The 26756-nt window shown below is 35.7% G+C and overlaps 2 protein-coding genes across 3 annotated transcripts; both read left to right on the top strand.

The window, feature by feature from the left end:
* The first annotated feature begins 129 nt into the window (after positions 1-129).
* hsd17b7 (hydroxysteroid (17-beta) dehydrogenase 7) lies at positions 130-9482 on the top strand. The gene is made up of 9 exons (XM_073852341.1): positions 130-281; positions 542-745; positions 1563-1655; positions 3922-4036; positions 6826-7020; positions 7135-7239; positions 7332-7388; positions 8499-8597; positions 9220-9482. The coding sequence occupies exons 1-9, from the start codon at positions 247-249 to the stop codon at positions 9331-9333; spliced, it is 1017 nt and encodes a 338-aa protein (XP_073708442.1). The 5' UTR covers positions 130-246; the 3' UTR covers positions 9334-9482.
* Positions 9483-15721: 6239 nt separating this feature from the next.
* serbp1a (SERPINE1 mRNA binding protein 1a) lies at positions 15722-23704 on the top strand. 2 transcript variants are annotated; one of them, XM_073851407.1, is made up of 8 exons: positions 15722-16067; positions 17312-17495; positions 18016-18156; positions 18245-18313; positions 18439-18513; positions 19507-19678; positions 20032-20223; positions 22627-23704. In XM_073851407.1, the coding sequence occupies exons 1-8, from the start codon at positions 15812-15814 to the stop codon at positions 22684-22686; spliced, it is 1149 nt and encodes a 382-aa protein (XP_073707508.1). In that variant the 5' UTR covers positions 15722-15811; the 3' UTR covers positions 22687-23704. The 2 variants fall into 2 exon arrangements, with proteins under 2 accessions (XP_073707508.1, XP_073707507.1); XM_073851406.1 differs by having other exon boundaries at positions 18242-18313.
* Positions 23705-26756: the final 3052 nt, after the last annotated feature.

The following is a 26756-nucleotide window of genomic DNA, read 5'->3' as shown; positions in this document are numbered from 1 at the left end:
TTTTCCGACGATTGGTTAGCCTGGTCTGACTGGGGCTAAATCTGGATTGGTCAGAGCAGATGTCACGTCACAGAAAGGAAGCAGCTGATTGGCCGATAGAAGTGTGACCTCCAATCACACCATGGCGGCTGTGCAAACTCCATCCGTACACAGACACTGCTGAAATACCACGTTAGAAACAGTTACGAAGGGAAAGTACAGTGTAACAGGTAGCGTACTGATATATTGTATGAATGTAAAGAAAGAATGAAGAAAGTAGTGTTAGTAACCGGCGCAAACAGGTAACGAATTGTCTGTCTAATTGTTTTGTTTGTTATAGTTATACATAACTGTTATCATCGTAGTGACAACTTTTAGTTTATTTTTCAAAAATGTTTGTTTTGAATAACAAAAAGACAGTTTATCATAAGGTGTATTATTCTGCATGTGTGTTCTCATATAACCAGCAGTTGAGAGAAGACATGTTGCATAATGTCTCTGCATGTGTATGTTCACTCCATATAACCCTGTTTACATGCATGTGTGTTTATTGTGTGTTTAGTGGTATTGGACTTGCCCTGTGTGAGCGTCTACTAAGTCAGGATGCCCAGCTGCAGCTCTGTCTGGCCTGCAGGAACATGCAGAGAGCTGAGGCTGCCCGACAGGCTCTTCTAGTGTCTCACCCTCAAGCTCAAGTTACTCTGCTGCACTTAGATGTAGGCAACATGCGCTCTGTGCTCAGGGCTGCTGAGCAGTTCAAGCAGAAGTAAGACATATACAAATATTTACAGAAAATGCACTCACCCCCTTGTCATCCAAGATATTCATCTTTCTTTCTTCAGTCGTAAGGAAATAGTTTTTTGAGGAAAACATTTGAGGATTTTGTTCCATATAATGGACTTCTATGGTGCCCCCGAATTTGAATTTTTAAAATGAAGTTTAAATGCAGCTTCAAAGGGCTGTAAACGATCCCAGCCAAGGAAGAAGTCGTTCATCTTGTCTAGCTCTGCGTGAACTGTGTATTCAGGTTCACTTCTACATCACTGCAGAAGTACCGACCCTAATTTTTACAAAGTGAACATGCAAAAAAACAGTGATGAAGGACGATTTTAAATTTAGACGAGAAAATGAGATGGGAGTTTTTTAACGTACCTTAACTGTCATGAATCGGATACACAGAGTTCACGCGGAGCTAGACAAGACAAGCTTTTGAGGTTAAAAAGTATATAAATTGTAATTTTGTTTTAGAAAATAACCAAACGCTTCGCTAGATAAGACCCTTTACAGCTCTTTAAAGCTGCATTTAAACTGCATTTTGGAAATTCAAAGTCAGGGGCACCATAGAAGTCTACTATATGGAGAGAAATCATAAAAAGCACAATTGCTTTTCGACTGAAGAAAGAATGACATGAACATTGTGGATGACCAGGGGGTGAGTACATCATTTTTGTTCTGGAAGTGAACTACTTCTATAAGAGAAGGTTTGAAGTGCCCAGTCTGATTTAAGTACAATATAATGGTAAATAATCTTTAAAACATTATTTTTAACTCAAACTTGGATGAACCTTTTTTTTTTTTAACAGGTACAACAGATTGGACTATCTGTATCTCAATGCTGGAATCATGCCTAATCCCAGGGTAGATCACAAAGCCTTTTATAAAGGCCTGTTTTCTAGGTACAGTATTTCTTTCTTTATATACTGCCATTTCAAAGTTCTGGCTCAGTGAAACTCAGTAAAAAAAATAAAATAAATTATTATATTCAGCATTACAGTGCCCTCCACTAATATTGGCACCCTTAGTAAATATGAGTAAAGGTGGATGTGAAAATAAAAATGCATAATTTATCCTTTTGATCTTTCATTAAAAAAATTCACAAAATTCTAACCTGTCATTGAAGTAAAACAATAGAACCTGGGGGTGAAATCTCATTATGAAATAAATGTTTTTCTCTACTTCACGTTGGCCACTATTATTGGCACCCAATTATTGCAACGTCCTTTTCTCAAGCTAACAGTTCTGAGTTTTCTCCAACAATGTCTAATGAGTTTCGGCGAACACCTGACCAAAGATCAGAGGCCATTCCTTCATACAGAATCTCTCTAGATTCTCCAGAATCTCTTTCTTCCCAGCTTCATGTTGGTGCTTCTTCTCTTCAGTTTCTATAGAGGGTTCAGGTCAGGGAACTAGGATGGCCATGGTAGAAGCTTCAACCTGTGCTAAGTGACACAATTTTGTGTTGATTTTGATGTTTGTTTTGGATCATCGTCCAACAGAGGCAGTCAGGTTTTTATTTTTTATCTGCTGGTATTTGATAGAATCCATGAAGCCATGTATCTAAACAAGATGTCCAGGACCTCCGGCAGAAAAATAGGCCCGCAAAATTAAAGACCCAGCAGTATTTTTAACCGTGGGCATGGGGTACTTTTTAACCCCTGTCTGCACCAAAACCATCTGGAAGGTTAGCTGCCAAAAAGCTCTTTTTTTGTTTCATCTGACCATAAAAGCCAGTCCTGTTTGAAGTTCCAATCATGTCTGACAAGTGAATATGCTGGAGTTTGTTTTTGGGTGAGCCAGGAGGATTTTTCTTGAAACCCTCTGAAACAACATGTGGTGATGTAGGGGCTGTTTGATCATTTTATTTTAGGCTTTCTGACCCCAAGACTCAACAATTCTCTGCAATTCTCCAACTGTGATCCTTGAAGAGTCTTTGGCCACTCAAACTCTCCTCCTAATCGTGCATTAGGATGATATAGACACACATCCTCTTCTAGGCAGATTTGTAACATCTTTAGTTGATTGGAACTTCTTAATTATTACCCTGATGGTGGGAATGGGGATTGTCAATGCTTTAGCTCTTTACTTACAGCCACTTTCTATTTTGTAACGCTCAACAAACTTGAGCTGCACATCAGAACTATATTCTTTGGTTTAACTTCTTGTGATGGGTGATTAAGGGTATTTGGCCTTTGTGTTCCTCATAATATAATCATGTGAAACAGAAAGTCATGGCTGAACAATTTTATACTCCTAGCCACCCTGGTGTGCTGAAGAAATTGTAATATTAATTTAAATCTTACTTAGACAAATTTCTAAGGGTGCCAATAATTGTGGCCAACGTGAACTAGAGAAAAACATTTATTTCATAATGAGACCCCCCCCCCCCCCAGTTTCCATTGTTTTACTTCAATGAAAGGTTAGAATCGTAATTTTTTTCAGATGAAAGATCTAAAGGATAAATGATGCAGATTTTTTTTCACAGTCACATTTGCTCATATTTACCAAGGGTGCCGATATTACTGTATATTCACTTTTAATCAATTAATTAAAAGTGACGGGTAAGACATTTATAATGTCACTATTTCAAATAAATGCTTTTCTTTTAAACTTTATATTCATCAAATAATCCTAAAAAAACAGTTTTTAGCATTAATAACAATAAATGTTTCTTGAGCACAAAATCAGCATATTAGGATGATTTCTGAAGAAACGTGACCCTGAAAAATTCAGCTTTGCTATCACAAGAATAAATTGCATTTTAAAATGCTGAAATAGAAAAAGTAATTTTAAATTGTAAAAATATGGTGGTTCATAGTTTCTAAAATATATTTTATAAAGCAAGTTTGTGCCCCAACATTACTTTAAATCTGATATTACTGTCATATTACTTATTACACTTTGACATAATACAATAAAGTACACAAACTCTGCATTCAGTATTATACTTTCTATAGCATGCATTGTTGCATACTGTATTGTATACTGCTTTTAAAGACATTTTAAAAGATTTTTTACCCCTTTGTCTTGAACTTATAGGGCATTTTTGTTTATTTCGGTGGCCCACAAGCCCACAATTTCTGACCCTGGTATTTACTGATTTGATGATAATTCATTGTTATATATATATATATATATATTTTTTTTTTTTTTTTTACCTATCAGTAATGTGGTTCACATGTTTGCCACCGGGGAGGGTCTTCTGACCCAGGAAGATAAGGTCACACCCAGTGGTTTGCAGGAGGTGTTTGCCACTAATCTTTTTGGTCATTTCCTTCTGGTAAGTTGATCTATTAGATATTAATGTGTTTTTATGACCACATATGTGACCCTGGACCACAAAACCAGTCTTAAGTCGCTGGGGTATATTTGTAGCAATAGCCAAAAATACATAGTATGGGTCAAAATTATTGATTTTTCTTTTATGCCAAAAATCATTAGGAAATTAAGTAAAGATCATGTTCCATGAAGATTTTTTGTAAAATTCCTACTATAAATATATCAAAATGTAATTTTTGATTAGTAATATGCATTGTTAAGAACTTAATTTGGACAACTATAAAGGTGATTTTCTCAGTATTTTGATTTTTTTGCACCCTCAGATTCCAGATTTTCAAATAGATGTATCTCGGCCAAATATTGTCCCATCATAACAAACCATACATCAATAGAAAGCTTATTTATTGAGCTTTCATATGATGTATATATCTCATTTTTGTAAACTTTAACCTTATGACTGGTTTTGTGGTCCAGGGTCACATATAGACAAAAGTAGTGTTTTTGACTGTGGTAGAACACTTCTCATTTTTACAGTATTTCTGTCTTTTCCATGCAACATAGTTTCCATGTTGCATTTCCATGCAAACAAATATTTCCTCAACAATATTTCACCCATAAATGCCACAGGATTGATTTCACTGTTGTCAACAACTTGTTCCCTGGCAGCTGTCCTGATCAATAATTCATCCGAAAGTCTCTAGTGCTGAAGTTATTTTGAGTCCTCAAATTGCAGCCCTGTGCTTCTTTGTAAAATACTGCTGTCTGCTAATTGAAGAGCTCATTCATTTGGACTAAGGCATCTGGTCATCAGTGCTGGAAGTCGGGCAGCAGCGTTCTTTCCTCATGCTTCTTTAAACACTCATGTTATTGTAGCTCAAGTGGCTGAGGCATTAAAGTTGCAGTAGATATGACACTCCACGTCCTCGAAGGCCAGACAAGACGTATTGATTTTCTGCTGGGAAGGCACCGTGTGAGGAGGAGCGAGGCTTGTATTTCTAGTCAAGTTGCCCTCTGCTTCTCTCTCACCCAGCACACTGTAATTCTTTTTAGATTATTTTATATATATGTGACCCTGGAGGCCTGGACCACAAAACCAGTCGTAAGTAGCACAGGTATATTTGTGGCAATAACCAAAAATGCATTGTATGGGTCAAAATTATAACTTTTTCTTTTATGCCAAAAATCATTAGGATATTAAGTAAAGACGATGTTCCATGAAGATATTTCCTACCGTAAATGTATCAAAACTTAATTTTTGATTAGTAATATGCATTGCTAAGAACTTATTTTTGCTCCTGCAGAATCGAGATATTCAAATAGTTGTATTTCTGCCAAATATTAGCCTATATTCTAACAATCCATACATCAGTGGAAAGCTTTCAGATTATGTATAGATCTCAATTTCGAAAAGAAAAAAAAAATGACATTTACGACTGGTTTTGCGGTCCAGGGTCAAATATACCTACATTACTGTTTGAAGGTTTGGGGTCGGTAGTATTTTTAAGGGGGAAAATGAATGCTTTTTTAGTATTTTTTTTTTTTTACTACCAGTCGAAAGTTTTTGAACAGAATTTTTTTTTTTTGATCCAAAGTACAGCACAAACAGTAAAATTGTGAAATATTTTTATTATTTAAAATAACTGTTTTCTATTTAAATAAATTTTTAAAATGGAATTTCTTCCTGTGATTTCAAAGCTGAATTTTTAGCATCATTCCAGTCACATGACCCTTCAGAAATCATTCTAATATTCTGATTTACTGCTCAAAAAACATTTATTATTATTATGAAACAGCTGAGTAGATTTTTTTTGTTCAGGTTTCTTTTATTAATAGAAAGTTTAGAAGAACAGCATTTATCTAAAATAGAAATCTTTTGTACCATTATAAATGTCTTTATCATCTCGTTTGATCAATTTAAAGCATCCAAGCTTTTAAATGTTACAAAAGCTTTTTATTTCAGATAAATAAATAATAAATATATTCAAATAGAAAACTAAGTCTTTTTAAATGTTAAAAATATTTCATATTTCGTTAAAAAACATGAAAAATATTACTGTTCAAAAACTTTTGACTGGTAGTGTATGTTTATAAACGTTTGATTTATCAAAGAATTCAGAAAAAAAAAAAAAAACATTTAAACAGTTTCCAAGAAATAAGCAATACATCATTATTAAATCATTAAATCAATAACATTAAATAAATTCATAATTGATAATAAAACAAAATGTTTCTTAAGCACCAAATCAGAATATTAGAATGAATTCTGTGACTTTTTGGAGTAATGGCTCCTAAAAATTTAGCTTGATATATATTACATTTTAAAATATGGTAAATAAAAAAAACTTATTTTAAATTGTAACAATCTTGTTTAAAATAAATAAAATTGTAATAAACACTTGTACTGTTTTTACGCTACAGCCTTGGCGAGCATAAAAGACTTTTTTCAAAAAACATAAATTCATTTTGAATGGTAGTTAAATTTTTTTTTTTATCTTTAAGTCTTTTTTTATGGCTCAACTAATGGTAATAGTTCAGGGTAGGATTACCAGTGTGTCTAAAAAGTGAAAGTGTAATTCTGTTTACACTTTAAATGGTGAAGAAATGAAGCAGTACAATCGCGTATTCTTCTTTTTCTCTTGGCTTGCTCCCTTCAATCAGGGGTCGCCGCAGCGGAGTGATGGCACGTGTTTTACGCCGGATGACCTTCCTTATGCAACCCAGTCCTGAGAGTGCACTAACTCGTGCCAGTACAATCCCGTATTAAAAAACATATTTTTGTTTCTGTGACAGGTGAGAGAACTGGAGCCCTTAATGTGTCAGATGGACCACAATTCTCTAGTGATCTGGACATCCTCCAGTAATGCTCGGCGGTCCGCTTTTAGTCTAGATGACCTACAGCATCAGAAAGGCCGTGAGCCCTACAGCTCCTCAAAATATGCATCTGATCTACTTAGCTTAGCCCTAAACCGTCACTACAACAACCGGGTAAGTTCACAGTTCCCTACAGAAAATGCTTACTGTTTGACACACTTTATACCTGAATTATTTATGATTATCATAATTGTGAATTAGTTATGAGTGCTAGTGATCTGTTCACAGGGTTTGTACTCATCAGTGATCTGTCCTGGTCTGGTCATGACCAACCTCACCTATGGCATTCTACCATCATTCTTCTGGACTCTCATCATGCCAATAATGTGGCTTGTAGGTCTTCAGTTTACTTTACTTTTTCTTTATCAACACAATAATAGGAAAGTCAGACAAATTGAACTTTGTGTCCTGTCCTGTCTCATCAGATAAGGATATTCACCAATACTTTCACTCTCTCACCTTACAATGGAGCAGAGGCTTTGGTAAGTACCATCCCCACCACAAATGTTCATTTCCAGAATAAAAGTTTCCTGATATGTCATTCAAGATGTTCATGTCTTATTTTCTACATTCGAAAAGAAATTAAGGATTTCGAGGAAAACATTCCAGGATTTTTCTCCATATAGTGGACTTCAATGGGGATCAGTGGGTTGAACGTCCAAATTGCAGTTTCAATGCAGCTTCAAAGAGCTCTAAACGTTCCCAGCTGAGGAATAGGGGGCTTATCTAGCGAAAATGTCATTTTCTGAAAAACATGTAAAACATATTTACCACAAATGCTAATCTTGCCTAGTGCAAGATAAACATTCGTGGTTCAGAAAATCACAGTTCATTTCTTAGATATTGACCTCACACATCACAAAATCATTTTGGAAAGGTCAAATGTGACGTAGGCGGAAGTAACCAACCTAGTGTTTACAAAGCGAATGTACGAAAAAGTTGAACACCCTTTACAAAAAAAGGTAAAACAATGATGTTGAATGATTTTGAAGTTGAAGGAGAAGATGAGATGGAGATGAAGCCCAACCCTGCCTTTTTGAACCAAAGCACACAGATGAAGACCTAACTGCACATGACCTTTCCAACTTGATTATGTACTTGACAAGACCCTTAATCTTTGGCTGGAATCGTGTAGAACCCTTTGAAACTGCAATTTGGACCTTCAACCCATTGGCTACCCTTGTAGTCCACTATTTGGAGAAAAACCCTGGAAAGTTGTCCTCAAAAACCTTACTTTCTTTTCGACTGAACAAAGAAGGACGTCTTGGATGACATGGGGGTGAGTAAGTTATCAGGAAATTTTTTATTCTGAACTAAAATGAAATGAACTAATCCTTTAACCATAAATAATTATTTAAATGTATTGAATCCCTTCATAAACCTACTAAATTGTATGGCGGTGAAACAGAATATGTTTCATAGTACATGGAATGGAAAAATTGAGTCAAGATGTGAAAACACTTGGATTCTAATCGTTTTTGAAGCCTAGTGCTGCATGTCAGTTGAAGAAATGACTCAGTTTATTCACAGTTGTCTGGACCTCATTGCTTTCTCCTTGTCTCGGTTTTCATCTGTTGTTTTTTATTACACAGTTCTGGCTGTTCATGCAGAAACCTGAGTCACTGGACCCGATGGCCAAATACCACAGTTTGACCTCTGGGCTTGGAAACAATTACACCCAGCCACACAAGGTCAGAACTGACAATTAGGTTCCCTCACCCATCTATATTTTATGCCTATTTTAGTCCATTTTAAGACTAGAACCAGTTTTATAGAGCAAATTATAGTCTGTAGGGTTTACATGTGACCCTGGACCACAAAACCAGGGTCAAATTATGGGTCAAAATGATCAATTTTTCTTTAATGCCAAAAATCATTAGGATATTAAGTAAAGATCATGTTCCATGAAGATATTTTGCAAATTTCCTAACGTAAATATATCAAAATGTAATTTTCGATTAGTAATATGCATTGCTAAGAACTTAATTTGGACAACTTCAAAGGCAATTTTCTCAATATTTAGATTTTTTTGCACTCTCAGATTTTCAAATAGTTATATCTCAGCTAAATATTGTCCTATCCTAACAAACCATACATCAATGATAATGAAAATCTTATTTATTTAGTTTTCAGGTATTTCAATTGCCCCTATATGACTGGTTTTGTGGTCCAGGGTCACATATACTTTCAAAAATGTGATTCTGCAAAGGAATGCATTGACTTTCATGCTTCTCAGCTGTTGATCTCTTTTCAAAGCATTCATTATTGATACTGTCTATAATTAAACTGCTTTTTGTGTGATTATTTTTTTAGATGGATATTGATGAAAGCATGTCAGAGGCCCTCTATGTGAAGTTATTAGATCTTGAGGATACAGTGCGGAAGAAACTGAGAGACGAGGATCTAGATATCAAAGCAAAAAACTAAATATGGACACAAAACCTCATGCATTCCTCAAGCCTTATAACACATATCCACCTTAGGAATGGATAAACACCTCATAAATATTTATTTTTCTTCAAGACATTTAGAAACACTATTCATCTTTTTCTTCAATGCGGAAGCAAGCGTATAGGCGAGACCAGTGTTGGGTAAGTTACTTTAAAAAAGTAATTAATTACTAATTACTAATTACTTCATCAATGTTGTATTTAAAATACTTATCTAATTACTGTGTCTAAAAAGTAACTTAAATACTCAATAAGTAATTTAACTAAATACTTCTTAAAATCCCTATAAACCTTGAGTGGACAAAAAATAGAAATTAAACTCTTTAAATAATAGATAATTAAATAAAACATGAGTCAAACATTAAATAGTTTAGCATTTTAGCTTTTTTAATAATCTATATTACATTCTATGAAAACATTCTATAATAATAAACTTTTTTGTAAGAAATGTAACCTTCTTTCGGTAAGAAACACAATTCCAGAATAACAAAATATATATATTATTCTTAAGAAACTTAAGAAAAGTTAAAAATGACATGTATCAACCTGTAAACGTGAAACTTAATTTAAAACAATGAGTTCTATAAATGTTTTACTTTATTTAAACAAATCTAAAATGTTATTTAGAATTTCAAGGAGCTTTTATAATACTATCCATTATTTTAATATTTAAAACATTTGACCATTTTTGTAATCATGTCATGTGTTTCCACAAAGTGAACTGTAACCTTGCTCATTCAGACACTTTTCTGCGCTACCGAAGTAAAATCAAGTTTTGCCTGTTTAGCAGGAGTTTCCGCAGTTTTATCCGTCGAATATGAAGGATCACACAGAAGTGTTCGTCTATGCTGCCGTGTCAGGTGCTTGAGTACTCGTGCTATTGACAGCGCAGCGGCCGATAGTTTTTTCTCCCCAGGACATAGCTTACATATTACTGTAATGTTCTTGTCTGCTTGTTTCAGAAAACCGAAGTAATGGGCATATTTCCATTTCGCAAAACAGCCACTCGCTTCAGCCGAGTCCAACATCCCCTTTAAGAATACCATAGGAGTATGCAGCAAACTTGCGCGAAATCACGTGCACCTGCACTTCAACGATTTTAAAGCGGCAGAGTTTACTTTCACATTTAGAAGATTAATTAATCAAATTAAATAATGATATTCAGCGAGTTTAATTATTTTACAGTGTAACGCAAGTACATTAAACGTAACTGTAATTAAAATACTTAAAAATGAACAGTAATCAGTTACTCTACTTTTTCAGTGGAAAAGTATTTTAATTACAGTAACGCGTTACTTAGTAACGCGTTACACCCAACACTGGGCGAGACTTCAGGTTTATTATTCATTATAGGGAAATAATGAGAAGACACAAATTTGCAATATGAAGCAGCAAAGCGAGCTGTTTTGTACAGCTAAAAATAGGACCGGAAGCCAGACTTATAAAATTTACAAATAACCATGCCCTCTCTTATGGGGAGAAAAAAGGTGGATATGAAATTATGATGATAATCTAGCTTGGCTATAAACCACATTATATTTTTACTTATGATTTTATGCATTTAACAGATGCTTTTATCTAAAGCGACTTACATCGCATTCAAGGAATCAAACCCATGACATTGTTGTTGCTAGCACCATGCTCTACTGTTTGAGCTACTTAGAAATATTGTGCAATTTATATCTGTTTTGTTGTAGTGCATTCCAAGGTGAATGATTTTTACCATAGTAATTACTGTGAACAGTCAGCAGTCTCTGAAGATGGGACCACAAAGGCTGTGAGGATGGACACTGATGCTGCTCTTTCCAGTGAATAAAAGTGTATGTGTGGAACTGTATGTGTACATTTTATGATTAATAAATTCATCTAATAAAGTATAAACTGTGTATAGTGTTTGTTTTAAGATTTTATTTCAACTTTACTGTGACAGTCTTTTATAGCTTTGATCATCTTCCTACAAAAAAAATGTTGAAAATTGTCATTGTGTTAGCTCTTAAAGTACAATGCAAATGCAGCAAAGTAATATGTGCCTTTGTAAGAATTTATTCAACTACACAGCATCAATGAATATAACTGTTACATATCAGAAACTAATGATTGTAATTCTCAGGATGACAGCTGGAAATGTAGGAAGATTGCAGATATTGATGGGTCGCCATGGTGACGAAGACAATAAAGATGCACTTCCCTGTGTTAATAAAGAAAATAAAGATTGAACTTTGTGTGTTTTGTAAATAGTTTTAGATTTCGAGAATTTTAAACAGTCAACTTACCTTTGTCTTGATGCTGGAGTCCTCTGGTTATGTGCGCTTGCAGATGTTCTACTACTATGAATATAACTCTAATGAAGCTTGAGCATATTTTGTCCTTTTTTCTTTAAACTTAATATTAATCCACAATATAAGATGAAGCGATGTAACTTTGTGTCGGTTGATCCAGATATTCAGCTCTGGTCAAAAGTCGTGTGTGTGCCGGCTGAGTTGTTTCCACATCTTCAGGATCTGCAAAGATTTGTTGCAGAGAGGCTTGTGAAAAACGGCTCTCGTCGCACTCTTTTTCCTCAGCGAAGCCGCTGAGTTTAGGGTTGCAGAATGCCCAGACCATGCCACAAAAGTACACAAAAAACGCTGACATCACTAAAAACATGAGCGCATAAGACTCAATCATCGCCTCCGTCACCACATTCGGCATCCTTGGTCGCGGAAAAACGGTTTGAATAAAAGGTGAACTGAAGTCAAAGTCGAGGTGAATGTCCATGAATCACAGTCGTCTCTTCAGTCCTCTGTACCTGTGCGCTCGGGCTTCACAATTGCTTCTGCCTTCATTATGACAGTTAAAGGAATATTTGTCAATATATGTGAGCCTGGACCACAAAACCAGTCTTAAGTAGCACGTGTAGGCTATATTTGTTGTAGCGATAGCCAAAAATACACTGTATGAGTCAAAATTATCGATTTTTCTTTTATGCCAAAAATCATTAGAATATTAACGGAGTAGTTCACTTTCAGAACAAAAATTTACAGAAAATGTACTTGCCCCCTTGTCATCCAAGATGTTCATGTCTTTCTTTCTTCAGTCGTAAGGAAATTATGTTTTTTGAGTAAAACATTTCAGGATTTCTCTCCATATAATGAACTTCTATGGTTCCCCTAAGTTTGAACTTCCAAAATGCAGCTTCAAAGGGCTCTAAATGATCCCAGCCGAGGAAAAAAAGTTATTATCTAGCAAAACACCCTGCTGAAAAAAGGACCAGCATTAACCAGCTAAAACCAGCATCATTTAGAGCCCTTTGAAGCTGCATTTAAACTGCATTTTGGAAGTTCAAACTCGGGGGCACCATAGAAGTCCATTATATGGAGAGAAATCCTGAAATGTTTTCCTCAGAAAACACCATTTCTTTACGACTGAAGAAAGAAAGACATGAACATCTTGGGTGACAAGGGGGTGAGTACATTGTCTGTAAATGTTCGTTCTGAAAGTGAACTACTCCTTTAAGAAAAGATCATCTTCCATTAAGATATTTTGTAAATTTCTTCCCGTAAATATATCAAAACCTAATTTTTGATTAGTAATATGCAGTGCTAAGAACTTAATTTGAACAATTTTAAAGGCCGATTTTTTTAAAAAAAATTTTTGCACTCAGATTCCAGATTTTCAAATATTGTCCTATCTTAACAAACCATAGCCTACTACATCAATGCAAAGCATATTTATTCAGCTTTCAGAATATGTATAAATCTTAATTTCAGAAAAAATGACCCATATGGTTTTGTGGTCCAGGGTCACATATTTACTGAAAATAATATGTTATATATAAATATGTTAGTTTTTATGGAAAGTAATGTGTTATGTTCAAAAATCAAACAAACAAAAATGAAGCACAAATGTTAGTTTATCTAGTTATGTTTACTTATTAGTATGGTTGTATTGGATCATCAAAGGTCAGCAGCAAAGACACTGGTTAATAAAATGGAATATAATACACAAAGAATATTTGTTTTCTTAAATATATTTAATTATTAGATTGGCTTTAGTTGTGATTAGTGTGTATTTCATTGTTGGAGAAATACTATATGTTTCAGCACAAGTGAGATGAGTAAATTTAGATTTACATCTAGAACTAGTCTAGAACTAAATCATGTTTACACGGCGCACAGTGAATAAATAGGAAAACAGTAACTTATGTTGTAACTTATTATAAAAAGTAGCTCAGATATTTGACTTCAGGGGATATTAGAAACAAAATTGGTTATAATTGGTCTGTGTTCCATTATTTCAGTCAAACGGAATCAAAGTTTATTTGGAAACTTGTTTGGTGTGCACCAAGGTTTGTTCACACTTAATCTAAATAAACCTCACTAACAGAGTATTTGGACCAATGTTAAAACCAAGTCTTCCAAGTATGAACACACCCTTACACAACCCAAACCTGTATGAATTCCAAGAAATTTCTCCTTATTTTAAGCTTACAATAGAAGTCAGTGGTAACAAAACAGGTTTATAATGACGTAAGGGTGAGTAAACGATGACAGGTTTTTTTAGTCTTAGGTGAACTGAGTCTGGAACAAGGGTAAAACAATAAAAATGCATAATTAAAAATCATTTGAAACTAGTAAATAATAGATGGAAGCAATGAAAAAAGTTTTTAGGATCATTTTTATATGATCATCATATAATTACATTGTTCTCTAAGTAGACAAATAGGCCTTTAACAATAACATCACCAATCTACCATACTTTAGCCTACCCTGTTCTGAAATTTCCACAATGCTGCCAAGATAATTCAAGCTTTGCGTCTAATAGTTAAGTTGTGACATGGCACATTTTTGTCACAAAGATAAGCTAAATAATGATGAATCATTTTGAATAGGGTTACTCCACTAGTCTAAAGCTATTTCAAGCTGTTTAGAGGACCAGTCATGGTGTCATATGACCTGACTCAGTGTCCCTCAGGGACCGCAAGGGGTATTAGGGAGGGACTTTTTACTCTTTAAAGGGAAAGTTCACCCAAAAATTTAAGTTCTGTCATACTTACCCTCATGTCGTTTCAAAGCTGTAAGACCTGCGTTCATCTTCGGAACACAAATTAAGATATTTTTGATGAAGTCTGAGAGCTTTCTGACCCTATAGACAGCAACGCAACTGACAAGTTCAAACGGCCCAGAAAGGTAGTAAGGACATTGTTAAAATAGTCCATGTCTGATCTGTTATAACGATCAGTGTTGGGAAAAGTTACTTTTAAAAGTAATCTATTACAATATTGCATTACTATCTAAAAAAGTAACTAATTACGTTACTTAGTTACTTTTAGTAATGTGTTACATTACTTTTCCGTTACTTTTAATATCTGGACTGGGCTTGCTTGTTTTTTTTTTTTTATATAAAAAGTGATATTTTTGGCAAACGTAAAAGCCCTTTTACACCAAAAGTAAAATGAATAAGCTTTAGGTTGAAGGAAAAGTAATTCATGTCTGTAGTAGAACACAGAAGAAGAGTTCAACACTCTTCAGCAATTAAAAATGTTCATTTATTTTAAGTAATTTTGGCTTATTAGTGTGGTTGAATTGGATTATCGAAGGTCAGCAGCAAAGACACTGGCTAATAAAATGAGATTTAATAGGCTACTTAAAGGATATTTGTATAATTTAACATATTTAATTATTGCAGGTTTGCATTATTTTCAATATGTTTTTAATAATTTTGAGGAATTCTGAATCTGTTTTTGTGCAAGTGAGAAGAAGTAATGCATGTTCACATTTATTCTAGAACTAAAGTAACACCTTACTCCCGATTTCTCTCAACATGGGGACAGGAAAGCTTTCAATCAAAAAATGAAAGAAAAAAAGTTACTTATTTGAAAAAGTAACTCAGATATTTTCTTGTAATTAAAAAGTAATGCGTTACTTGTAACGCGTTACACCAACAGTGTTAACTTTTTTGGGCTTTGAACATGGTAGTTGCGTTGCTGTCTATGGAGGGTCAGGAAGCTATGAATTTTATCAAAAATATTCTATTTGTGTTCTGAAGATGTATAAAGGTCTTACGGGTTTGGAACGACATGAGGGTGAGTAATAAATTAGAATGTTCATTTTTGGGTAAACTATCCCTTTATGTAAAAAATTACATTTTAATCTAATTTATTGACAGCTTTTCACTATAAGAAAAAAAAGTGAAACAAAATCTTTACATTTATATATCTTTACATAATAATAGATTTTAATACAATCACACTACAAAAGCCAATCTATCAAATAATGTTGGTCTTTTTTTGTGTATCTCTCTCGAGTATGTTGTGCGACTACATATCCCATACGCCTTTGCGCTCGGAGTCCCGGATGTCTTTTACGCCGGAAGAGAAGCGAGAGTCTTTTCCAGCCATCTTGTGGCATCTAGCAGCGAAGTGCTCGCTCAAGCCCCGTAGAATCGGAGGAGAATCCTGCTGAAAGGGGGCCATCATGCCCGGAAATCTGCAAGAAGGTTTCGGCTGTGTCGTAACCAATCGGTTCGACCATCTATTTGATGATGAAGAGGATCCGTTTGAGGTGTTAAAGCAGGCGGAAAAGAAGAAGAAGGACGCGACCGCTCCTGGTGCCGCCAAGACCGCCGCACAGGCTACAAAGCAGCCCAAAAAGGAGACACAGAAAGATAGAAAAATCCTCGCGTCCGAGAAGAAGGAAGAGACACACGCTCCCGTTCCTCTCAAGAAAGAGGGTAAATATCGCTTGCATTAAACTCGCCATTTGCTCACACTTTTCTAAGTGAGCAATCTGCAAAAGGCGCTACTAAGCCCATGAGGTCACGCACATCACTATTGTTGATCAACTGCCTGACGGCTCAAAAACTCCAGCGCTTTCAGCAAAAATGCTTTTGTTTTTATGTGTTGGAAGTTGGGAGAACCTGTTGCTGCTTAAATATGTTCTAGGTTCTTCAACAACTGCAGGCCTAATGATAACCATCAGTTTGTTTGTTAAATGTCGGGTAACCTTATAACGTGCATTTAACTCTTCATACTAGTGAAAATCTTCCGTTCAGTACTAAAAAAAACTATTTATTGACAGTCAAATACATAGTAATGTTACGTTATCGTATGGCTTTTTATTAGCACTCGAGTGTAACGTTAGTACGGTTGCAGCTCCAACCTCGTGTTTGAGGCAGCATAGTCCGTCCTCTCAGACACGACACTCCCATTGAAAACCCTCCTATTGTTACTCGCCTAACGCTGGTTTTTAACTTAATTATTTGCTTTAAAATTCCGCCAGTCGGAACAATTCTGAAGGTAGGGTTGTCAAAGTGTTTTTTTTCGGGTGTCAGCTAGCCCTGAGAGATCTGGATGAGAGGAGGCAGGCAGCAGGCTCGTGAACAGGTGCGCGCGGGCGGGACGACGCGCGCGTGATCAGCTGTTGGGTTGCGCGAGAACGTCTATTTCGGTAGGTGGAGGGTGGGATCAGTCAAGAGGCGCAAACCATTATTATAGAGACCACAACGTGAGGTTTGTTGCTTTGCTAGTGTGAAAACTACGTGCAGAAAGACATCCCCTGCGCGACTAAACAAGAAAAATAAACACTTTTAAGTAAAGTTGAAGACATGTGTATTTACATCGTTCTTCCCTTTCAGAGAACTGTGGTATAGTCCATTTTTGCATATAAAAGGATAGTTTGTCCAGAAATAACATTTATTGACATCCTCATGTTTTTTTTTTTTAAACCTTTATGAAGATGTTTTGCAGAGTGACATTCCCTTTTTAAGTACATTTTAATAAAAGACTTTGAGTTACACTAATGAAATTAGTAACAATTTTGAGGGTGACTAATGACAAATTATTTTTGTAGGTCATATGATTCAGATTAAGACAACGCCTTTTGTTTTAATGGCTTTTTTTCATCCTATTCATAATCGTTTTCTGTCGTACTTGTTGGTGTCAGCATAGTTGAATCATTTGTGTGTCTATTTTGCAGGAATGAGAAAAATGACCCGCCGGCCGGAGCAGCAGGGTCAGCCGGGATCCCAGCAACAGGGAGGTCAGGGGGAGGGTCGTCCACTAGCCGACAGGCGGCCTGACAGGAGGCCACCACGTGAACGACGCTTTGACAAGCCCGCTGACGAAAAACCTGCTGAGGGTGGAGAATTCTCGGTGGAGAAGTGAGTCAATTGATTGTTTCTTTGTGTAGTGATGCATAGTTGATCTTTGATGTTTTTATATTGAAAATATTTAATTCCAGCACAAGTATACTGTTTTTAATGCTTTATTTTTCTCACATTCATTTATTTCTGATTGTTTGCAATTATTGTGAAATGAAAATTCACCCTTATGAACAGTTAATCTGTTCAATTTTGAAAATATATTTTCTTAAAACATAATCAGTTCATAACTTTTAGTGAAAACAACTGACTTCTCTGAAGTGATGTATGCAGGACATCTCTAGTCATTTAATTGGCTTAAACCTTGTCCCTGCGTTCACTTTTAAGTGCAATGCCCTATATTGTCCTTTTTGTATAAGTGATGAACATCACAATATGTGAGAAAAGATCTCTTGAAAAATCATGACTTTAAAGGAACTTAATACATTCTTTCTGTCTACAATTAAGTAGCAAGATCTAAATGTAGAACATTTCAGCTAAAACGACTGCGTCTAACTGCTATTTTATCTCTCCTCTTCAGGTCTGTCACTGACAGGCCGTTCCGGGGTCGTGGAGGTCCCAGAGGAGGGCGCGGAGGCCGGGGCAGAGGTGTTGGCAGGACTGACGGCTTTGACGCACGCGGCAAACGCGAGTTTGACAGACACAGCGGCAGCGACCGATCGTGAGTCATTTGCATCCACACGTTGACTCCAATTGTAAACCCACCCGTGTGACATATCAAAGCTAAGTGTTAATTTTTGTTTCAGCAGCCTGAAAGCAGAGGAAAAACGTGGAGGGAGTGGATCTCATAACTGGGGCACTGTTAAGGATGAGTTGAGGTCAGTGAAGCAACAGATGCGTTGTCTGCCAAAATCTTGAAAAAGTGGATGAATTTGAACACAGACTGGTCAGTTGGAGACATTTTGACTCATGTAAAGAAACTGGATACATTTCTTTTTTACAGCGAGCTTGACCAGTCAAATGTCACCGAGGACACCCCTGAAGGAGAGGAGCACCCACCTGCTGACTCAGAAAACAAGTGTGTACACTTCAGCTCTAAATTAGCGCCGTTTGCTGAGTCATTGTTTGCCATTTGCTGCTGGCACATATAATAGAAAAATGTATTGAGTAGCGTTACAATTAGGGATGTGATGAAATCAAAATCTCACGGTTTAATAATATCTCGATACGAAAAAGACAAATGAACACAATACAGTAGGGGAATTACGATACTTCTTTCTTAATGTCTACACTTGAATGAGATATTTTGAATTTGGACTGCTGTAACATTACCCATTTAAACCACCAGCTGACAGCAATTCATGCTGAACATTTTGAGATGTTATTTAGACGGACACAGCAGTAGAGTTTTTTTTTTTTTGGACTGAAAACTCCAGCTTCTGGAAAAACTACTTTGACTAACTCAGTACAAATCTAGTGAAATCCTGAGATGATCTGCCCCATAACTGGTGGACGCTGCATTCCCAAATGCACGCTTAAACTCACAGCACATGCAATATTAGAGTTCACTGCATTCACTGTGAAATGAGCCACTTTGAGGCATGGAAAACACAGCATTACAAGTTGATCGCCTGAACGAAGTGTGCGCTTTGCTTTGAAACGCGCAGTAAAAACAGACTTGAAGAAAGGATTAAGCCATATTGTGCTTTTGGTTTTAGTTTTTTGAAGCATAGTTTAGATTTGCCAAAGCATAATGGCCCAAAACAACTTTAAAGACCTTTTATGGTGGAATAAGTTAAATATATTTTAAAAACTACTTTTTGCCTTAAAGACCTAACGTTTCATATTGTCATGGGACCACGATATATCGAGCGAGTTTTGCTATTGCATTACCACAATATTGATAATACCGTTACATCCCTAGTTAGGATTAATTCAAGAACACTGGCTCTATTACAAGCACAGCAACAATACAATCTTTAACAGTTACTGAAGGGACAAGTACTTTTTTGATTCAATTAATGCTCAATGCAGCAGTTTTAGCTCAATTGTGATGTTGATGTTTTCACAGGGAGAATGAGGCTGAGGAGGTTAAAGAAGAAGGACCCAAGGAAATGACTCTGGATGAATGGAAAGCCCAGCAGAATAAAGACAGAGCCAAAGTGGAATTCAACATTCGTAAGGCCAACGAGGGAACCGATTGGAAGAAAGGATACGTTCTGCACAAGTCTAAGGCTGAGGATGTAAGTAAAATAACAGCGTTTGAGCTTGTGTGTTGTAGCTTTCCTACCATTCCCCAAAACAACTTTTTTTATTTAAATTTATGCATGTGAGTAGTCTGGAAGTGTGCTTGAGGAACCTGATTGCTCCATTTTAGTATGATGTCATTACTCTAAAAGCACAACCACAGTGTTTCTTTAAAAACACCTAAGCCTTCAGGCTGTATTACTGAGAAGCCATTTCATCACATTTATTGTCTCATTTTGTTGCTTCAGTCCTTTTCATTCAATTTAAGAAATTAATAGCTGTTGAACTAAAGTCTTAGTTTCATGGAAAGGGGCATTATATCTCATACATGTTTATTCCTTTCCTGCAGGCCTCTGTTGATGATGATGATGCTGCTGGGGATCACCACTTCCGCAAACCAGCTAATGACATTACGTCCCAGCTGGAGATTAACTTTGGAGATCTGGGCCGCCCAGGACGTGGTCGTGGAGGTCCACGAGGTGGCAGAGGAGGCCGTGGAGCACCTGCTGCCAGGCCACCTCGCGAACGCAGGCCAGACAAGGTATTGTCTATTTATTTATTTTTTATCTCAAGGTATGCAAATATACAGTCAAACCAAAATTTATTCAGACACCTTAAACATTTTTCACATTATCACAGTACGTAACAAAACATGGTCAAGTCATAGAGTCAAATAAAATTTTTGGTCCTAAATTTTTATACATTTTACTGGTAGCCAAATGTATGAACAATTTTTGGGTATAATATGTCACAGTTTACTATATTTTGCTACCCTCACTTATGTAAATGAACTCTAGTGTTCTGCACCCACTAGTAAAAAAAAAAAAGAAATCTCAAAAATTTAATCTGGTGTGTGAATTATTTTTAAAATTTGCTGTATCAGGGTTTCCGCGGGGTCTTAAAAAGTCTTAAAAAGTCTAAAATTTAAAAATCAGAATTTTAGGCCTTAAAAAGTCTTAAATTCGCTGTTCTAGGTCTTAAATAATTTTACACAGGTCTTATTTTTCCGATGTCCATGTAACGCTACCTCTAATGCTCATTTAAATTCTCTTTTTGTTGTTTCCGTGGTGTTGTAGTTCTTTATTTCACTATTCCAAATATAATTTGCTGCATTTAAACTACAAATGAGACCAGCATGCAATAGCCAATCAGCTTTCTGTTATTGGCGCGAGTCTCTCTCGGATTGTACCACAGAAGTAAAATGGATTTAACTTTTTAGCTATGGGGAAGTGCAAGTTTAGCGATACTTAGCTTGAAAAAACTGAATATAGGGCTTGGCTAAGGCCAGTTGCTAACAACTAGATTTTTTTCTCCCTCTGTGGAAGTTACTGCATCTTCAGAATCGCAGTAGCAGAATACAGGTCAAACGACCTTTTTCTGTACATAATGTTATCAATAATAATAAGAAATATAGTTTTTTTTTTTTTTACTTGCCCGACCGAACAAACCGCCTGATTAAAACTGAAGTGACAAAAACAACCAGCGAAGCATCGAAAGGCAAGAAAGATTCCTATTTTAACACAATCAGCGTAAACAGAAATTGATAATGGATAGTGTATTTCTGGTCTATTTGTGACATACTTTAAAACAAATGAATGTAACAGCACTCTAAAGAAACACACTGAGGTAAAAATTTAAAATGTATAGTTTATTTATAACATGATATAGTTCAGTAATATACCAAGTGAGCTTTTTGCTGAATATTCTCACAATTACAAATGTTACATTAATTTTAGCTCAATAAAAAAGTAGTTAGTCAAGTAGTTACTTACATATTAGACAATATGCAACATTAGCAGAAGCATTCTCCTAGCAACGTTTTGCTATAATTCAGCGTTTTGGTCGAAACAGTTGAAATAACTCGCTCATGAAGTGACTTACCGCCACCTGCTGGTAGTTTAGTGTGTTTAAAAGTATGCCTCCACACCCAACATTTCTAATGTATATATTTATAAATCAATAAATGTATTTAAAACATTAATCTCACTTTTAATTTTGCAGTGTAAATTATGTAATCTCACTGCTAACAGCCATTTAGAATTTATTGATAAATTCATAAAATAAATTTCAAAGGTAATGCATACATTTCAAAAGTAAAAAAAGGCCTTTATTAAGGTAAATCAAATATGCAGATTTAAGATGTAAAAGCTAATAGAGCACTGATGAAAATATTGCTTCAGAATTATTTTTTTTTTACGTCAGATATTTCTAGTGGTACTTTTATGGGGATATTTTGTGTGGAATAGTATCTGCTGATATGAAAAGTTCACAGTATATCGTAGTAATAAATTTAATTTATGACAGCCATGAAATTGTGTTTACTTTTTACATTAAACACATTAAATATTACATCTATGCATGTAATATAATATCTATTTCCATTACAGGTTTCGGTCTTAAATTTCATATAAGGTGGTATTAAAAAGGTCTTAAAAAGTCTTAAATTTCACTTGTTCATATCTGCAGAAACCCTGTGTATATATACCACTGTGGAAGAGTCTGAACATCTAACCAAAAATGGATGTTGTCATTACTACCTTAATTATAGAGGAATGCACACCTGATTTGATTGTGACTGCTGATTGGTTGTTAAAATTTGGCTGACTATTGTTGAAAAGTTTAGGGTCAGGAAAAAAATTGAGAAATTTTAATGCAAAGATGCATTAAATTGATCAAAAGTGACAGTGAAGATAATTGCATCGTTACAAAAAAGTCTGCTGAAAATTTGCCATCGCTAGAATAAGTTTCTCAAAATGACTACTATATGAAATGTACCATTTGTGAGAAAATTAACAAAAATAGACTTACCAAGATGTCCATGGCTGCTTGGGAGAAAATATGAAGTACATGTAGATTAGTATTGCTAGATGATCTCAAAGAGGTACCATCATTTCTGAAGTTTTATACGTTTGACTCACATGGGCTGTGTTTCTGCTTCTTTTAGGTCGGTGGAGTGTCTGTCCCTAATGTGGACGACCCAGAGGCTTTCCCAGCCCTGGCTTAAGCTGCTCAGACGGCACGCTCCGCTCACCCCGGAGGATCACTCCTCCACGGGTTCTTGTCTACGAGGCTTGCATGCTAACGGATCCTTCAGCAGATGAAATGATGGAAGACTGTCATCCATGCCATTCACCCCTGAGGACTGATTTTACCTGTTTTAGAAAAAAAGATGGAAAATTAAAAAAAAAAAAAAAAAAAAAAAAAAAGGACGGACTTCTTGCTATTCTGAAGCAAATTATTGGTCGAGGTTTTGTATTTAGTAATAAGGTAGCAGGGATGTTTTCATACAGTGTTTCTTTTATTGTTTTTCTTTATTTTGTTTTCTTTCGGAAATTATGCATTGTTCATGGATACTTTTTGTACTGCTGCTTGAAAATATGCATTTCCAAAAATAGGTGTGAAGAGCACCAGTTTATCTTAAGGTGTCCCGTAGCTTGCTTGCTTTTTACACACAAGTGTCTCAAAACAAGGCAGCCATTTCAGGAATAAGGTCTACAAGTTAGTTTGTAAAGGTTACTGCGTCTCTAAGGGAAATTACATGGAATTAACAACCCCCGATTCCCTGAACGCAGGCCTTGAATCGGAAAACATTTGGATTAAATGTACCATTTATGATTCATAATTTAATGCCAAGATGTAGTTCTGATTCAGTTGCACTTGCCACAAAAAGTGTCTTTAATCGAATGACCACTGTAAAGTTCCAAATGGTAACTTTATACCATTGACTCTGGTAACTCAGGATAGTATCATATTTGTTACGCAAAGTTCCAGTGTAAATACAAGCAAGTAAGTTTACACACCACACTCCTGTTTACTGAAAAATGTGAGCCAGGTTCTAGATAAATCCTGTTAGAAATGACATTTTCTTTCTGCCCCATTGCTTTTACAACAGCTTTACTGCATAACTGATCTGAAAGAAACGCCATCCTGTTCAGTGTGGAACAGCTGAATGCTATGATAATGTGTGAATTCCTACCCTGCTATTAGACCTCTGTCAATAATTAAAAGATGGTCGATTCATACAGAGTTGTTGTGTGGACTTTAACTTCAAAGATGAAGCCGCTTCAAACTTGCTCTTGCCTAAGATGTTTGTTCTAATGTTTCTCAGTTATGTTTGTTTTGAGTTTCCAAAAAAAAAAAAAAAACCTATAATGAAGTCTTGGTTAAAATTATATCAGAGATGGAGTTTGGCTTAGAAGTAGCAATAAGGTCCCAGTTGTCAACATTAATGCATTAGCTAACATGAACAATGAACATGTTTTTTTAATCTTGGTTGATAAAAATGCAATTGTTTAATGTTTGTTCATGTTAGTACATGATGCATTAAAGGAGACCTATTTACTGTATGTAATACAAGTCTAAGATGTCCCCAGAATGTGTCTGTTACATTTCTTGTTAAAATACTCCACAGATCATTTATAATTTAGAAAATGCCTATTTTGAGTCGAAGCAGAAACACTGTTTTCGTGCATGGTTCTTTTAAATGCAAATGAGCTGCTGCTCCCCGCCCCCTTTTCCAGAATATGGCTGTACCTTTACAGCTTGTTCCTCAGATACTCTGCTAAAACATGTTTGGTTTTGATTATCATGTCTATCTCGCTGAAATCATGCTTTTTAAAGCTATGTCAGATTAAACTTCTGAAATACGGTTTTCTGAGGGAATGCACAGAAAGCGGCTGTCACATGGCATGTGAGTATTAAACGTTTCATGTCAGAATTCAGGCCTGACTCTTAACCTAAAGAATGCTTTATATTTCCGGTCTCCAGTGTTTCTAGTCAAAGTAGCCTATGGCCCGGTTTCACATACAGGGCTTAGACTAAACCAGGATTAGGCCATAGTTCAATTAGGACATTAAAGTCATTTTTATAAATCTGCTTAGCAAAAAACATTACTGGTGTGCGTCTAGGGACAAAACAAAGGCAAGAATATATTTTTAGTCTAGTCAGTGCAAGTTTTTTTTTTTCAGTTGAAACAGCTCAGACTTACATTTTAGTATAGGACTAGGCATAAGCGTTGTCTGTGAAACTGGGGGTAAATGCAAACCGGTGGAAATGCAAAGCTGCGAGTTTCTAGGCTGATAAGATTAGGAACTACACTTCCATTCCAGCGTAATAGTCAATGAAGTTTGCTGCCGTAATATGGCCGAAGCAGGCGGAGTATTATCAGAAATGAGTTCCCAGCTAGTTTAGCATTTGCACCCTATATTACTGCTCCTGCTTCAGCCTTATTACAGCAGCAAACTTCCTTGACTATTACGCTGGAATGGGAGTGTAGTTCCTAATCTTATCAGCCTAGAAAATTGAAGCTTTGTATTTCCACCGGTCTTAGTACACGATATAACTACAGAAGAGTCAAGTTTTAAATCGGACAAATATCGAAAATCGTTGGTCATTTTTGAACGAGATGCTATTGGTCTAATAGGATTCAATGATTTATGCTAAGCTATGCTAAAAGTGATATCGCCAGAACAGGAGAACGGCTGAATGGATTTCAAAACAGTAAAACTCAACTTATTAAATCGGTGGGAGTTGGAGAATGAGCCTATTTCCAAAAAAATTGGAGTGTTCCTTTAATGAGTGTGTAAATGACACGAAACTGCCGACATTAGCTACATTAAAAACAGATGGATGCTATTTGAATGGGTTCCTATGGAGACCGGTGTCATAAGGTGCGTTTCATTCGACTGTGGACTTCAAAGGGTATTCCGCCATCTTAAGTGAGATTCCAAACCGAAGGGAGCGAACATGTTCAGTTCGAAGGGCACTGTGAACGGCATAGGGAACAAGGGAACATCGGTACATCACTTCACAGGAAGTGGACGGGGAAAATTACCCAACTGTCATTGCGCACCGCGTCACCAATTAGAACAATACATGTTGTTATTATTATACAAATTTGAGTGATTATGAATGGCTATGGCATTCATGTTACATTTGCATATTGTATTGTATGAATGAAAGTAAAACCGGCAAGGTGAAGCTCTGTCATGTTTTATTTAACGTTACCACAAGATACTTAAATATAGGCTGCGTGTTGAAAAGAAAGTGCGCGAGATAAGACCACTACAATCTGTTAACGGTCTAAACATATACATTTTGACTATATTTATTATATACATTAGTTAACATGTATTTTATATGTATTTAAATTTGAAAGTAAAATAAATTACAATATATGTTATATCATAAAATGCCGTCCCTGCCGTTGATTTGCTTTGATGACGTTCATAATCCAAATGAGCGATTATTGTCAGCGAAGTCCACTTCAACGGATATACCGTGCTAAGGGAGTAGGGAGCAGTGAACACTGTGTAGGGTCCCTGTCGATCGGAACGAACCTATAAGAAATCCAGTCCCCACCCGGAATCGGGTCTCCATTAGGACCCAGAGTGATCTTATTGGTTCAATTGACTTCTAATGGGTCTTATTTTTAGCGCCTGATTACAGTTCCTGCAAAATCACGTTATATTTTATATAGTAAAAAAATGCGTTATAATGAACAGAATATACATTTAACATAAATACAATGGATATATTATAAATAAATTAGCATTTATTCATCTTTCATATCGTCTCCTAACTGAAAGAATATATACAGAAGCAATGCTGAGGCAAGATATTACAGCAAATGAAAAAAACAACAACACTTAAATTGATTTACTCATTCATTATTTATCAAACATTTAAATACGTTTTCCCATAAAGGAATTATTGTGGATAATTACACATTTATAATTTATTAAATTACTTTTTATAGTATAATTACATCATTGTATTAGATGTATTATATGTATGTTGCTCTTTATAAAAATATAAAACATTTTTGATCAGAAATTACCGCCGGAATCCTAAAGGGGACCCGATTCCAGAGCGGACTCTATTTCTGAAGACACCGGAACAGAAGAGCATCCAATCTGACCTTAGAATTCGTAATGACGGCGCTCCTCGTTTACTCAGGAAAAATGTCTATAGACTGTTCACAATGCGTTATAAATCAGAAATGGTGCCACTAAACCGAAAGAAAATCGCATATGTTGCTTATTATTGCTGTTGAAAATGTTCAGCTATTGTCAT

Source organism: Garra rufa, chromosome 12 (assembly GCF_049309525.1).
Source record: "Garra rufa chromosome 12, GarRuf1.0, whole genome shotgun sequence".
Taxonomy (NCBI): Eukaryota; Metazoa; Chordata; class Actinopteri; order Cypriniformes; family Cyprinidae; genus Garra; species Garra rufa.
The sequence above is the reverse complement of the archived record's forward strand: the minus strand, read 5'-3'. Positions and strand labels throughout refer to the sequence as shown.

Bases quoted from the DNA above. Each gene is read 5' to 3' on its own strand.
- hsd17b7 (XM_073852341.1), top strand. From the start codon at position 247: ATGAAGAAAGTAGTGTTAGTAACCGGCGCAAACAG. The intron at 282-541 runs GTAACGAATTGT...TTGTGTGTTTAG, and splicing joins TTAGTAACCGGCGCAAACAG to TGGTATTGGACTTGCCCTGT. The intron at 746-1,562 runs GTAAGACATATA...TTTTTTTAACAG, and splicing joins GCTGAGCAGTTCAAGCAGAA to GTACAACAGATTGGACTATC.
- serbp1a (XM_073851406.1), top strand. From the start codon at position 15,812: ATGCCCGGAAATCTGCAAGAAGGTTTCGGCTGTGTCGTAACCAATCGG. The intron at 18,314-18,438 runs GTCAGTGAAGCA...TCTTTTTTACAG, and splicing joins ACTGTTAAGGATGAGTTGAG to CGAGCTTGACCAGTCAAATG. The intron at 20,224-22,626 runs GTATTGTCTATT...TGCTTCTTTTAG, and splicing joins GCGAACGCAGGCCAGACAAG to GTCGGTGGAGTGTCTGTCCC.